Below are 16285 nucleotides of genomic sequence, written 5' to 3' on the forward strand. Positions count from 1 at the left end.
GTCTTTATCACAGTGCTCAGATGCCCAGAAATAATCACTAGAAAGAGTTGTAACAAACAGTATTCATACTCACTGAGAGAGCCCACTTTTTAAAAGCAGCACAGCTCTGATTACCCTGCGTTAGTTTGCTTTGTGTCGCATGCAATAAAGTCTTCCTTCTGGTTGGAAAATAAGAGGCTCTTTGCAAGAAATGTTGACTAAGCAACATACGTTGGTTAAATTCTACTTTTTTGAGGTCAGTTGATAGAATACCCTTGCAAGATTAACGATTGAGAATATAGGTTTTTCCAATATGAAGTTTTGCACCTGCAAACAGCATTAGATTAAAAGTGCTAAGCTGGCCACCTTTGTCCACTCTGCCTGCAGCCCTTCATTATAGTGCTGCAGGTCTCACCAGTGCTCTGTTCCTCCTAATTGTGCCTGTTATCTTAAGCTGCAGTTGTTGTCCACTGCAAAGCTGACATGGTGCGGCCCTGAGTAATTCTGTATTGCTTATGCTTACAGAAGCTTGTGCTTTTGAGAACAGAAAAGTCAGCACTAAAGGGGAAAAAAAAGGAACCAGGCACAGTGTTCATGTGAAATTTCCCTGCATTGTTTAACCAACTAATTCATGGCAATTCTGAGGAGTGGAACTGAAAAATCACCTTGTGCTTTACTCTGTTAATTATGGTATTGGTTTCTCTCTAACTTCCTTGTTGTCTTAGAGAATTAGACAAGAATATTTTGACATTCCATTCAATACTGATCAGATGAAGCTACTGTGGTTTTGTCACTATTGGTTATATTGAAAGTGTGTGCCTCACACCATGCAATTGCAGTTTGTTACAACAGTACCCCCTCTGCTGTACAGGCAGGTTCTATGGCAAGAGTTTAGAGGATAAGCAGAGTGCCCCATGCTTGAGCACTATCTAGATTAACAGGGTTCTACTGTACTTTCCATGTCAAAATTCAGCTTCAGGGTAACAGTGCATAGAACGCAGTGGGGAATTTCATCTTCTCATTGGATCTCACACGCTGACTTCTGAAATCTTTCCATTCTGTCCCTGTGTGTTCAACCATAAAGCATGCCTCCAGCTCTGTAATCTAATCTGCTGCAATGATGTACCCAGAAGTCTTTAGCGTCACTACTCTGGCTACTTTAAAGTCTTGAGTTGAGGCACTGACAAATCCTGACACATTATAGAGGGGGGGAGAGAAAATAGTTCTGGTGAAAGATACCAGATTTGCAGCCATGGAGGCTGAATCCCTGTTTTTACAACATTTATAGCAGAGGCAGTGGAGACCTCCCCCCTCAAGGGTGGAGAAGGGAGGTTCAGTGTCCATTTCTGCACCTGGCCTCTTCCTGCCCTCAGTTCATTCTAATGCTGAACAGGGAACCTGGTGCTTTCCGTACGTGGATGAGCATGCAGCTAGAAGCTGCATCCATCAGAAGTGTTAAGAACTCAAAAGTAATAGAACCATGCTAGAGGGGCAGGGACTAGGGCCCTTTTCTCCCATGTCCACACAGTATTTATTTATTTTTTAAAAAGGTCTGACTCAGTTCAGCCAGTTTGCAGCTCTTAGTTCCTTTTAGAAGTGGTTCGGTTTGCATCTTCCTGCAGAGACATCAGCCCAGCTGTTTTCACCCCCTTTCCCCCCCCCCCCCCTTCTAGCCACAGGCACTAACTTTCCTTGGCACCAGTAGGTGCTCGCAGCGGCCCCGCTGCGTTCCTCTTCCTCCTCCCCCTCCCTTAGCTATTTCGCTGTGCAAGCGCTGGGAGGAAGGGGGGAGATGCAGGGGAGGAGGCGGAGGTGAGCGGGGGAGGTCAGGGAGCTGCCCGTGGGCACAGAGCACCCATGGAGTCAGCGCCTATGCTTCTAACCCAATCATGAAACACCTGAGTGTTCTTAAAGGTGCAATCCTCTGTATGGTGGTTAACAGTCAAATTGCCACAGGCATTTAGGTTGGGTATTGGATAATGTGGCTCTGTAGTTACATAGTTCAGATGCTTTGTTTCTTACAAATCTGGTTGATAATTGGGCCATTAATAATAAGGTGGCTCAGAATTCCATGGCTGAGAAAAGGCCTTCAGACTTTGCCAATTTTTCTGCAGACTCCTTTTGGACTGTTCATTTTAATATACTTAAATAACCATTAAATTACCCTCCCTATGCCTCACAATATATGGTACTAAAATGTAAAGAGTAGGACACCAAATACAACAGGATAAAACAATCCAAAATAGATTTTGGACGTGGAGATGTAGCTGCCTCAGCTCTAAGAGGCCAGCTCATTTTGCAAAACATTGCAGTGTCACATAGTAACAGACAGCACCTACTCTCTTAGCAAAAAACCCCAGATCCTAGGGATGGACATTCTTGACCTTCACACCTGCTTTTGCTTTCCACTAAGAATCAGTTACAAAGAGAACCACTTACCTGTATGCTGAAGTGCTCCTGTTCCAGTGCTGGGGGGCGGGGGGAGAGGGGTTTCATGGTCATTAATGAAACTGTGCACTGAGCTGAGATATACCAAGGTATGAAGCAGTAACAGGTGTGGATAAGTAATAGAATAATGGCAGAGAACGTTCCTGATCAGATTTCTGTCGTACACCAAAACGCAGTGTCAAATTAACTTACCAGACTTGGTTACCTCCAAAATGTGTTCTGTCAAGAAACTAAGGATGAAAACAGATGCCACAATCTTTGGGCATGGACTTCCGTGTGGCAGACAGCAAGAGTTTCTCCTGAGAATTGCTCTGAAATGGCTATAATAAAATTTCCACTTTATTATAGAGATCGGTTTCACAACAAACTAGATTTGCTAAAAGAGTAGAAAAATGAAATCACTGGGCAGTTAACAGACAAGCCGTCTGCACCCATTAGAGATGGTAAACATGTTTTTCCAAGAGATTTATTCAATGATGAGATTAAAGAATAGGTGCCCTCTGAATACTAAAGCTGCAGCTACTGGATTTTTAAGGCAAAAGGACTGCACATCTCAACAGTCTTCAGTTGAGTCCTGAAGGTAGGTAGTTTTCAATCTCCTGATGTCAGAGACACAGGTCGGTCCTCCCCTGCCTGGAAACACCAACACTTACCTTGTGTTTGCACATCATCACATAGCCAAGAAAGTCAGTGTTCTTTGCTTTTAAGCGACACTGCCCTTGAGCTGTTTAGCTCAGCCACACCTATGGGATTTCTCCGCATGAGCTGTCTCTGAGACCTCATTGGAACCAGTCTGAAATTTTAGGGTTTCTTTCCTCTACAGAAGCAGCCTGATTAATCTGAATGGAGTGCAGGCGGCTATCGAGCAGAATTCCAAGTAGTATCCAAAGCAGGAGCTGCCACAGAAATAATCCCACCCATCTGTTATGGGTACATGGAGGCAAAGCCAGTTCCCCAGAGAGGAAAGATCACTTTTGCTGGAGTGGTCAACCAGGACTCCAGATACCACCTGAGGACTAAGTTTGAATCCTGTGACATATTCCCTCAGTGCCTGAAGTTAAAGAGACAAAGTGGGTGAAGTAATATCTTTTATTTGACCAATTTCTGTTGGTGAAAGAGACAAGCTTTCGAGCTTACACAGAGCTCTTCTTCAGGTCTGGGAAATTAATTCAAAGTGTCACTGCCTGTAACAGACCTTCTGGAGAAGTTCCTCCAGACTTCAGCGCTCCATGAGAGATACGAGTAGGTGAGGGGAGCATATGCTCACCCTCCCTCCACATCAGGGGAGTTGTGGATGAGAAGGTACAATGATGGCTGCAGGACTTGGTCCCATATGTGGTTCTCCTTGTCCATAGGAATTGCCAGCCTGGACCAGATCAGTACTTCATCTAGTCTCAGATAGTGGCCAGCGCCACCTACTTCAGAAGGCACAAGAAATGAATGCACCATTATTGAACAGACAGTCCATAGGGAAAGGTTTCTTCCTAGCCCATTTGGAAGTCTCTGTGCTGGTGCCCTGTTCTTCTGTCCTGCCCAAGAGGGTAATTGTGGTCAAGGAATTTTTCACTCATTGGTTGTTGGGAAAACCACAGACTCAGAGTGGTTTTTCGTGTGTTATAGGCCTTTACCTAATTAAGATCCTCCTGTGGTTAGAGAATATAAGCTTTTTATGAGTAAGACACTTTACAGGTCACCCTTCTGCTAGAAGGCAAGTGCCGCAAGAGAAAGTATCCCTTTCCTCTCCACAGCGTGCAGACAGCGGAGCTGGGTATCTGCCAGCGATGGGAGCAATAGTCCCCACTGCCTGAATGATAAATTAAAGTTTTCCATCAAAATTCACCATTTTCTTAAAGCTTTTCAAAAGGTTAATTCAAGGCCATTAGAATGTGATGCCAGAAAGTGCCTGCAAACCTCCTGCTGTAAAGATTCCACAGCTTAAAAAAACCCATTCCGCTATTTACTGAGATGTTGGACTAGCTTGCTCTCCCCAAGCTCCTTGACAGAGAATCTCATAAAAGCAAAAGATATTTAACTCCAGTGCAACTCTTGGCAGCAGGACTGACAGAACATTAAATGGGAGCCATGATGATTGCTGGAATCATGTAATTAACTCCTGCTGGCTGCATGACAGCAAATTAGACAAATTAGGAACCACCTACACAGGCACTAAATTGCCTTTTTTTCTGCAGGCTGGATTTGTACTCCATCCGACAGGAATCGCTTGGGCAATAGAAGCTACATGCTACACATTCACTGCATGTACACAGGAGACACTCTCCATCTGAACAGCACAATGCCCAGGAATAAGGTTGCCCTGTTCCAAATACTGAATGCATGTTAAAAGAAGAACACAGATAGCTAGAACTGGCACAGAAATAATGTAATGGCAGGATGCACAGCTTTTCTGTTAGCTAAGAGAATGGCCCTTTATAACTATTTATACTGCTATTGGACACAAGCAGTTTAGCACAGTGATGGGGTGGGACCTACATCTCAAAAGGCACAGGCAGCTTTTAAAAAAAGTATATACCCCCAACCTGTACAATAGCATTAATATAAGATGACTGACAGACAATAACTGCCCTTCAGACTAATGGGCCAGTCAGTTATCTGGGAGATTTGGTATTTTAACCTTTTGGTGCTAGGAGTAATTTCTAAAGCACACATTAAAATCAAATCAACTAACTCCAAGGGTTAATGCAGGAGGGGAACATACCAGACTGTGCATCTGCTTGTCTGTCGCTAATGGAAAGGGACTTCCTCAGAACTCTGAGCCAGAAGTCCAAGCTACAAAATAACAGTTTCTCCCTTGTTCTTAAAGATACAACGGAATAGACATAGCAGCTACACAGTAAAGCTTATGGAGTCAGCTTTGCATATAGGCCTGCATTCCAAGCTCTGAAACTCGGCAACATTAGAATCGCAGGCTAAAGGAAAAGGCAATGTATACCCCTCTCCTCTGCTGACTTACCTGTGATTTAAACACCGTGCAAATACTGATGTAGAAGAGAGCACTTTCTACTTTCCCTTGCGGACTACTGCCTGTCCCAACTGCATGTCAGGTAGATGCAACCCACGCTAGTGGTCAAGAGTGACCTGACATTCCAACTAGTTTAAGAACTGTGAATGAGACAGTCTAAAAGAAAATTTTCAGAAGTGCCTATGTGACTTCGGCTCTTAAGTCCCATTTTCAAAAGTAACGTAGGAGCCTACATCTCAATGAAAATCAGCGGGACTTAGGATCCTTGGTGACTTAGGCACTTCTGAAAGTTTACTTTAAGGTCCACTGACTTTCAGTGAGAAGTAGGCTCTTAAGTGATGAACATTCTAGAAGGGCATCAGTGGAACAGAATAAGGGATTGGAGCAAATAAATGGACAGTTAAGCCTGAATTTCCTTAACTGTTTTGCTGAAGAGCAGTCAACAAATGGAATAAAGTGCCAAATGAAGGCCATTTAAAATCAAACTCTCTCAATGAGTGAGAAGCAGCCAGGCATTTTATTAATCAGTACCTGACCTGGACAGTGCGTATTATCAGACTGTCATCACCTGAGCTATTCAGAGGAAACCTGAAGAGCAGTTAATTATAATATACCTTATCTCTGATATGAAATGTATAAACCATTCCTCCTCCAAAGCCTAATAGAGCAGCCCGCTAGTGCTGCCCATTCTCAATACAAGACTCAGCAATCCTCTGCTAGTGAAAGATTCAGACCTTGATTTTAAAAGGCCCTCAGGGGCAGAGTCCCAAATTTGTGCCTAAAGATAACTATAGATCCAAATCTGCACCATGTAATAACTGTGGGAGCATTTCACAGCATTTCAACAGCTCACTGATTGCACCCACAATGTAGTTAGATGTTCAAGTGCTATAATGTACAACTTGCTTGCAAAATTGAGTCTGAAGTTTTTTCCAGGTGCAAAATTAGATGCCACTCGTCCAATCAGGCTCTCCCATTGACGTTGGTGGAGTTTATAGTTAGCAATTTGTCCAGTAAGACACTATTAATTCTGTCCAGATCTTTGCCTGACTGAGTTACTAAAGGTAATCTATACCTAAGATTACATTTTCTGAAATTATGATTTTTTCAGTTGTTAAAATCAAATACATTTAATTTACATAGTGTGGTGACTTACCTGCTTACTACAAAAAAACAGTATACTCCGAGCCTGGTTTACCACTACATTATGCTATGTGCTTACCAGTTTTACAGCAGTAGAATAGTGGTGAATCAGTTCTTTTGTACCTTTCACGTCTGCGTATTAAGAGTGACTATCGAGCTAATATTATTCTGCATTTAAAAGCCACATTCTAAGTACAATTTTTATATGAAGAGAGTTCTCAGCAACTTTATATTACAATGACAGTACACTGCTAGAATATGCAATAGTATGTAAAACAAATTTTAAAATTACTATTTTTAAAAAAATGTATACATATCACATACACTTAGGCCTCAATCCAGAATCATTTTAATCCAAGGAAATTTTTGTAAGGTAAACTTAAAATACAGAATTACTTAATGATTCTATCTTAATTCCTAGTTTTACAAAACCATGACCAAGCAATGAATTCATGCTGAGTTAATCACCATTCTACCCCCCTACACACACACACACACACACACACACACACACACACACCTCCCTTTATGAATTAATTTGGCCTAATATAATCTGGTCTCTGTAGATTTTAACTTCAATATTCTAAATATTACCAAAGCTTTTCCTCCTTCCTTTGGAGATTAGCATTAATAGTTTTGGGAAAAGATTACTTTCTTATTAATTAGACAATATAATGTAGTCAACAGTACATTTCTATTCTGTACACCTATAGAAAGCCATGTTATGGCTTTCCATACAAACCATGTTGGTTAGCACACATTGTGGCTTTGGTACACAGCTGAGTTTTTCCACTAGAAAGGAAAGAATGCAGTGCTTGATACTCAAGAGTATCAATATTATTAACTTTTCAGACTACATAAGAAGAGATGTTTGGAGCAGAATGATTTACTGATAAGACTAATGGATTCTTTTTACTATCTTAACATCAACAGTTTTTTATCTTAAACTAAAATAATTTCAGTGGCCTTTAAAAAACGCAAGATTGGAAATTAGACCAGTTGATTTTTTCCTTAAACAGTTAGATTTTGAAATTAAATAAAGGCATAATAAAAGCTCATGCCATATATATGATTCATCACAGGTCTATGGGAGTTGAAAAACAGTAATTAACATTCTTCAAGCGGAGAATAAAAATTCTTACCTTTTTTATACCATGATCTCTGCTTACAGTCATTACATTTCAGCCTATTTTATAAAGTGCATATGGCTACGAAGGTCCGGAGAGAATGAGAATAAAGTGATATTAACCTGCTGAAAACTGCTTAAAAGTCTTATCCTGCAATATAGAGAGGTTCCAATGCCATTTAAATAAAGACTTTCATACAGAGGCATCTCTGACTCAGTTAATAATCCCGATAATTGATTCAACACCCCAAACAGTTTAACGAACAAAAAAAAAAAAAACACAAAAAAGTGAACTTAGAACAGCGAATTTTTTCTAAAATTTGCCAAATTCTAGAATGTCGGTTATTTTATGAGGATTTTAGAAAAAAAAAAATCATTTCAGAAGTGAAGTGACCTAATCCTTCCACCGTTTCACCATATTATTGTGAGGCATGGTTGAGACACATTAGTTCAGTTATACCTGGGAGAAAAGGTGGAATGTTTGCTGCCTTTCATGTCTTCCGGCATGTAGCAGCTCTGGGTTCAAGAATAGCCACTGTAAGCCTTGGTGGCAGTTTCTAGGTCAACTTTGATACTAAAGACCTGAGTACAATTGTTCAGTTAAAATTCTGATTTAAGTGGTGAAAGCTAAAGCGGAGTTATCTGATTAAATTGGGAGCCCCACCAATTTTTAATGAAGTCCAAGTTTTATACATTGGTCTCTTCTTTCTGCATGAAGAAATAACCAAGACATGTATGCACATCTATTGCTATGTATCCCAAGGAAGGACTGTGGCTTGGAATAAGTATTGCTTTTATTAAAAAGGATTTGAGTCCAGGGGAAAAAAAATCTTTTCAAAAAGGAAAAGCTCAGAGTTCCATATTTGAAGCTGAGACCCCCTCAAAACGAGTCACGTTTGTTCTTGCTTTTAAGACATCTATAAATAGCCATTTCGAGCCACACAACCTGATGGTTCTAGAAGTCAGAGAAGAAATCTTGAGGGCCCAAGTGAACAATAAAAGGTGCGATGCTGAGAGGCTGGCAATAGGGACTGTCAATGAAAAAACCACCTACAGTGGAGAAAAGAGCAGAGAAGCAAAAACTTCATGTTAATTTCAAAGGGACTGGCTGAAGCTAAAGCTCCATTTAAATTTCTCTGCTCCTTCAGCTGTAAGTGGAATTTTCATTGTAAAAGGGACACAAATGGGCACTTTTAAAACTATCAAAACATCTATACTTCCAAGGTTATCACTTTGTAAACAAAGAACTGACAGCTCATTCATATTTTCAGAAAAGCAGAGAAATGTAAAATATGCAGCAACGGGGCAAGTTTACAATGTGGTTAGTAACTCCCAACAAATGACAAAAAATGAACAAATGACTTCATATAAATCATCTGAAATGACGGCCATCAAGTTGGAAAAGAGCACAGCTCCCTCTTTTTAATGAGCTGGGGAGGAATAAGTTATTGGGCAAGTAAATTTTCAATACGTAAATATTTTCAGAACAAATTGTAGTTTAAAATTTAAAGTCTCAGAAATTCATGGATTTAAAAAACAAAAACAAACAAACCCCACTTTATCATCAGCAGTTGCCAATCAAGAGAACTCCAAAAAAGGATCTTTTAATAAATATTGTATTACCCAAAAATGGGCTCTCATCAGCCATGCTTTTTCTGCTCCGTGATGGCTCCCTTTCATCCATAGGCCAGCAAAACAGGTCAATGATTTATGAATACTTCTCAATTTGAAGGCAACGCCAACCCCGCCATTTATCTCTCAGTGCTAATTCAAGGGATGATAATGTCAGACTCACTGCTGCTGTCAATCAAGGCTACATACTTTATTAAAGTACCACCACCACCAAATGAAAGCCAGAGCTACAGCAGGAAGAGAAACGGTTATGAAAGATTTAAGCACATTCCTAAGCACAAATGCTTGATTTAAGAACAGCTGCTGTAGTTAATTCCAAGGAAAGCAGCTTGTTATACACGTCACCTCCTTATCATGCTGTTCTAGGATTACTCTCCCTGCTATGAGAAACATACATTGCGGTAAGCCCCATTCTTACCACGTCCTTTAAAAAACCACCACCACCACCCTCCCCCAAGAATAGAGTCTGAAGGAGAGCAGAGTGTATAAAGGCATCGTCAAGACAGCACAAAATATAACAAACCTACTGAAAAGGAACTGGTGAGCTCTGAATGGGGAAGTGCAACCAACAATGCTGCTTATTTTGTGGGGGTGATACCTTAATAAAAAGTACTTTATTCCTTCATATTGGAGTCCAAAGCACAACAGCTTTATACACAAGCCTGAAAATGTTCTGGTGACAGTACGGAGCATGTCCTCTGCTCTATACTTTCAGAGGGGTACATGCACTTCTTATATTATAGATGTTGCCTTACTTTGGGCACCAACTCGTATCAAAAAATGAATACTGGCCTATGGCTGAAATGTGTCACTTTTCACAGCAGCACTCAACAAGAACTGGGACCATTAAATAGCAAGTTTTCATGGGGACCTTGTTGCTGCTTTAGATTCTTATAATTGTAAGGGGAAAAGGAGAACCCTTTTTTTAATTAGAGACTGACAACTAAAATAACTGTAAAAATGCTCCATGGAAAATCAAGGGTGGACAAACAATCTTACAGAGTGAAGAAGGCCACAAGAACAAGTGCAATTTATTCTTTTGGGGGGGAAGTGAGGGGCATTGTAAAAACATCTTTGGAACACTAAAAAACAATCATAATGTTATGATTGTCCTTTCTCTGGGCAATACAGACTTAACTATGTATTCCTCCAATTATATACCAAAAGTCTTTGAATGGAAATTTCCCTTGTTTAACACAGGTTTCACAAATATAACTGAATACAAAGAGACCAGCTAGTGTTAATAATGCCCTTTGTTTTCTTTTTCAGCATTTTGCATACAAATGAAAAGGCTTCGTGGAAAACGAAGACAGGGTCTACGTTACTGAGCCTTACAATATGCTACTTTCCTTGGTTTTAAAGAGGCTAAGGGAATCCTTTCAAGGTACTGATGCTTAGATATATCAAAAATAATAAGCTAAGACAATACTTAAACCCATATTTTACTAGCTTTGTTCACCTTAATATTTTCAAAGTTAAAATTTAACTGAAAAGTTTCTATTGTATTACTGGTTTTTTTTTTTTTTTAAATAACTACACTCTGAATTAAGTTGCCCTACAACAAATACAGGTCATTAACTGAGATTCTGTGTGACTGCATTAGGAAACAGGCAGTACTCTGTGTTACGACAAAACCGTTTATTTGTGATCAGTGTTTTATATTCTATACATCCTTCACAAATTTAATTTTACATAATCGGATACTTAATTTAAAACGTAAGGTTTAAGCTTCTAGTTCTTCCCTATAACAGAAGGCTGGTATAAGTTATTTGAAAATGAGGTAACATTTCACAGAACATTTTTTTTTCTTCAAGTTTTAGAGAACTAAATTTGCATTTTGTTAAAATCAAAAAGTAGGAAAAGATGTTTCTTTACAAATGACTTTGCTCAAGTATGTGTTCAAAGAAAACAGGATAAAAAGGCTTTTTTCTCTTCTAACATTCTGTACTGTACTGTGTTGTTCAATCAATAGGAATTAGCTTCTGCCATTTGCTAAAAGAATGAGTAGTGGGGAACAGGATATGTTGGGAATTTCATAACTGGTAACAGAACCATTCTCTTGGGTATACCTACAGAGAGAAGAAACGGAGAGGACTCCAAATAAGTTCAATGATCCAATAAAGTCAAGTAAAAGCTTACAGTAATGTTCTCATTAACCCTTTCCAGATAAGTCAGTCAATGAGCTTTGAGGGCATTGAATCCCATAAGCAGAACATTTCAACATTTTGTAATGCTTTAAACTTAATATGACATATTAGATGTTATTATCATTCTGATGTTTATTAATTTAGCATTAGCAATACGTTTCAGAAGTAGTCAGTACCATGTTACACTGAACCAGACTGGATTTGGAAAGTTAATTTACGTTCTTATTAAGATAGTGTGGACAATCTATCTTGTTCAGTGTCCTGAAGTAATTTAACAGGCCAGTTACAACTGCAAAGCTTTTAGACAGAAAATGCTGCTGTGCATACACAGAAGTCCTTAAAAAAAGGGCACAGCACAGTTTTGACAAACCTCCCTTTGGATCTGTCAAAACCAGGCACTGATAACTCAATCAAGTTCTATATCCATTTAGACTTTCTGCATTTATTCATATTGTACTGAAGTGGCAAATCTGGAAAGATTAATATCTGCCTAATCTCAGGATTATTATAGCGTTCTTGTGGCCTCACAAACTTCTGCATACTTAAATACTTTTTTTTTTAATGGTTCCTATTTAAATTCTAATATTTAACCTACGTATCCATTTAGAAATCACAAAGCAGCAACAGCAGGTATTCCAGAGCACCAGATGATCAAAGTGAAACTTCCCAACATGCAACAGCTTACAAAGGCAAAGAGACATATTTACCTTACAGCCAGAAAAGCATTATTTCAGTACTTTGCATCACAATAAGACATTAAAACAGAAAAACTCTTTATGCGAAAAATGGGGGCAGCAGATTTCACAAGACTTTGAAGTCAGCGATATGCCACACGTAAATATCTAAGCGATTACAATTCAGGCTCCAACACAGATGTCATGAGAAGATGGAGGGAAAGGAAAAAACAAACCAAGAGAAAGAAGGATTGTAGGTAAAACTCCCAGCCCCACTGAAGTCAATGAGAGTTTTACCACTTACTTCAGTGGGGCCAGGACTTCACCTCATATTCTTATATATAACCTATCTGCCAATAAGAGATACGGATAGTCAAGTACCAGCCATCTTAGACTATCTCAGGGTCATATTAAATATCCACTTCTTAATGTTTCATACAAGGATGAAGGCTACAAAAGGGATTGTTTAAAATAAGCTACTGATGAAACAGGTCCCAAACTAAATATGTGATCTCCTGCTGGGTGAGTGGGTAGAGGTTCCCTTTGTTATCAATAACAGTGCATGAAAGATAATCAAGAATACAGACTATGCTTTATGGGAGATGCTAGTGTCACCTGCTGCAATGTGAACAGATGGCCAATTCGTATCTTTCTACTAAGATAAGAAAAGCTGCTTTAAATCAGAGGAAATTCCTTATCCGAGTAAAGGCACCTCCTTGGCCAGTTCCCTTGCCCTGCTCCACAGAAGAAAGCATAGAATGGTAGCAGCCAGTCCTGCGTGGTAGGTGCTCCTAGACACCAACAATACTAGAGCCACAGCATTTTCATCATCAGGGGACAGCACAAGAGGCTATAGCTGTACTTATGGTGTGCATCATTTAGAATGGAAAAGGTTCTTTCCCAAGGTGTAGAAATCAAGTTACCCAGTTCTGTAATATTTCCCTGGTCAGATAAGGTTTCTACACTTGTAATCAGGTGGAGTTACTGTTAGCCACCAATTTTATTCAGATTCGATACGGAAGCAAGCATTAGGGTAATAACCCAGCACAGGAATGGTTGGTATAGTGAGGATTAGGTTTCCCCTTTGAAAAATAAAAAAAAGGCTGCTGGAGTAATCATGTGGTTTTGCCATTTGAGAGCTACAGAATCTTACCCAGTTATAGAAGACAGGTTCTGTACACACAGAAGATCAGAACTGGTTCTGAGACAGCGCCTTGTTTTACTCTAGTGTGTCGGAACATATCACTGACTCCAAACTGTTTTGCCCCCATTGCCACATAAACCTCATTCAAAGTAACCAAAAGGCCAGTTAGAGATAAATATGCTTTATTAGTCTAGTATTTAAAAAAAGCGTGGGGGAGGGAAGGGGGCTAGGAGAAAGTACTCTGGAGCTATGAAAGAGGCCTTATGTTTATTTTAGTCCATATGAAATATATTGCACTGCCATCCTAGATTTCACTGGGCTTCTTAGCAGAAAGGGGCAGTGGCAAGTTATAGTGCCTTCGCAGCCTTGCAGTCTGATCTCTAAGTAACCTACAGAAACTCAGTTAGCCAGACCCAAACAGCAGTATTCATCCTGCCACTATATAAAATGTGTTTGGACTGGTTATGAGATGTTTGTGGCAGTGGGCATTTCAAACAACTGATTGCAATAAGAGGAAATGCCCACAAGTCTAACTTACAGACCATCATTTTACCAATGTTTAGCCAAGGGGCATTAGAGTAATATTTCAAGGATATTAGATTTGGCCCTTAGGTATTCTTTGAATGGAGCACAAGTTGGCTGTAAAAAGTAGGAGAACTACTTAAAAATATTCAATTTCACTATTAAAGGGAACAGGCAGTTAGAACAAGCAGTCCTTCCACAATCAGGCAAAGCATAGGCAAAAAGCTACTCCAACCAAAACAAGAACCACAAGGTTATGGCATCAATTGAAATGTCCTCATTGTCATATTTAAAGTGAGCTCTGATTTTCTTGGATCACTTGCGAACTCTAGGGCAATCTCTATTTTTGGACTGCCATGATAGTTTCAATACCATTTCTAGTTCAGTTAATTAATAGGTCATACATACCGTAGGCTGGCGCAGCTGGGCTGTACCCATAAGGTGCCCCATAGCCTACAATACAAACAGAACAAGCGTTTGGCTTTATTCCACCCAGCATATGAAAGGTCATATCAAAGGTCGCAAACTTAACACCACAGGGGCCATACACAACAGAAAATCCACTGCCATTTAAGTTAAAATACTTAAGCAGCATTTGGCTGTAATCGTTCCAGATTCTGGCTGCAAAAATAAACAAGGCATCTTATGCCTTTTTTTGGAAGCTTCAGCATAGAAGAGCGAAGCTCCACCTTTCTTTCTATTTTCCTTAATTTTCTCTCTTAGGCCTAGTCTTCACTTACCGGTTGGTCCGGAGGCACGCCATCGATCTTCTGGGATCGATTTATCGCGTCTGGTTAAGACGCGATAAATCGATCCCGGATCGATACCGGAAGTGCTCACAATCGACGCCGGTACTCCAGCTCGCCGAGAGGAGTACGCGGCGTCGACGGGGGGAGACTTCCGGCCGCGTCTGGACCGCGGTAAGTCCGGAGTAAGGTACTTCGAATTCAGCTACGTTATTAACGTAGCTGAATTTGCGTACCTTAGTCCGAAGTCCGGACTAAGTGTAGACCAGCCCTTAGTTGAAACTTTCCAGTCAATACTGTTGCACTGCAAGAGCTGGCAAAGCCCCATTTACAGACTTTCTTCATAAAATACAGATATGACAATGCACAGAATCGTCATTGTCCTCAATCCCCCACTTAGGAAAAGGGAAACCTGGAGGCCCGTGGTAAAGGTCCAAATCAGCAGCAGATATTTTTGGTGATTAAGAACACTGCCATTTGGTTTCCGCAGAGTCCAAACATATTCCACAGAAGACATCTGAATGGCTGGATAGTAAGTAAGCATTGATGACAGCTTAAAAAAAAATAAACCAAACCATCATTGGGATAGGAGGCATGCAAAGTTAGAGGATACATTCAGTTGCTGAATAAAAAGGAATGGTGACAGCATTGTTCTTGGTTATTACTGCTTGCTATTTCATTAAGACTTAGTACCATTCATGCCTGACAAAGCTTTTTTTGAGGGGGGTTATGTTGGGGTGTGGGAGGCTGAAGAGGAAAAAGGTACGTACGCCAAGAGAAATAAATGCTTAACAAGTATGATGGCTGGGAAATTAAACCTATTTCTGGAAGAATTCCACGCTGGCAAGGCCTGTGCCTCTAGCAGGTTACAATGTCTCAGAAATGACTCCTCAGGCAGAAAAGCAGTTTCAGAAACAATGTTCAAGTCCATTAAAAATGAATTACTGGTTTTTAATATTTATGATTACATCAATATACAGGAACAATGAAGGCACCACATTGCTGACTGCGCCAGGAGGTAAATATATCCAACTACAGGGCTGCGCTATTAACATTTGGGAACTGATGAAGGGTGTAATTAGAGTTTATGCTATATCCTAAAAAACCTTGAGCACTAATGATCAGGGTTTTACACTTTGGAAGCTAAGTGAGTGTTGGCTATGGAACTTTGGAGGCAGAGACCCCAAAGAATAAAATAAAATATATAGAAATGGAGGAGATTCTCCTCCCATCCCTAACTCCTGCACATGATCTCCTACACCAATGTGGTTCAACATCTTCAGATTGGCAACCCCTTATTCAAACTCAAATTTTTGTGATTCCACGCCATATAAAATGAATAGACAATAATGATAATAGACAAGAAGTAATTTGTTTGTGTAGCTGGAGAAGTTCACAGAGAATACCTGACCTTGAAGGATAACAGTATGCAGGGAATGGAGGAGCGAGATTTTCTCTGCTTTAGATTGTAGTATGCTTTTCAACGCCTCACGACCACCCGCTCCCCAGGTGTTGTGACTCACCAGGTGAGATACACTATTTTAGATGAAGCAAAATACAGAGGAAACCCAGAAGTTGCTATGCACTTCATCTCTGTAGCTACAGTTTTGTGGCTGCTAACCTGCCAATGGGAATCAACACTAAAACAGCCTGACCAGCAATGTGAATTCTACGTGAAGGGGCCCAAGTATAAATGGGAACCAAAAAGCCTTTTAATTTAGGCTTGCGGTTTTGCTGCTCAAAG

At 40.1% G+C, this 16285-nt stretch overlaps 1 protein-coding gene and 1 long non-coding RNA gene across 10 annotated transcripts in view; one reads left to right on the top strand and one right to left on the bottom strand.

The window, feature by feature from the left end:
• LOC117889519 overlaps positions 1-16285 on the top strand; it is a 34559-nt gene that overhangs the window by 3776 nt on the left and 14498 nt on the right. For 5 of the 6 annotated variants that reach the window (XR_004648503.1, XR_004648499.1, XR_004648502.1 and 2 more), the window contains exons 2-3: positions 10578-10692; positions 15522-15559. This is a non-coding gene — a long non-coding RNA (uncharacterized LOC117889519). The remainder of the gene's footprint in view (positions 1-10577; positions 10693-15521; positions 15560-16285) is intronic. The other variant, XR_004648500.1, reaches the window with a different exon arrangement.
• Positions 10932-16285, bottom strand: part of STRBP (spermatid perinuclear RNA binding protein) — an 89011-nt gene continuing 83657 nt past the window's right edge. For all 4 annotated transcript variants that reach the window (XM_034793862.1, XM_034793860.1, XM_034793861.1 and 1 more), the window contains 2 exons: positions 14204-14248; positions 10932-11377 (listed from right to left, as the gene is read on the bottom strand). In XM_034793862.1, coding sequence (XP_034649753.1) covers positions 11301-11377; positions 14204-14248 — 122 coding nt within the window. In that variant the 3' untranslated portion in view covers positions 10932-11300. The remainder of the gene's footprint in view (positions 11378-14203; positions 14249-16285) is intronic.

This window comes from Trachemys scripta, chromosome 17 (genome assembly GCF_013100865.1).
Source record: "Trachemys scripta elegans isolate TJP31775 chromosome 17, CAS_Tse_1.0, whole genome shotgun sequence".
Taxonomy (NCBI): domain Eukaryota; kingdom Metazoa; phylum Chordata; order Testudines; family Emydidae; genus Trachemys; species Trachemys scripta.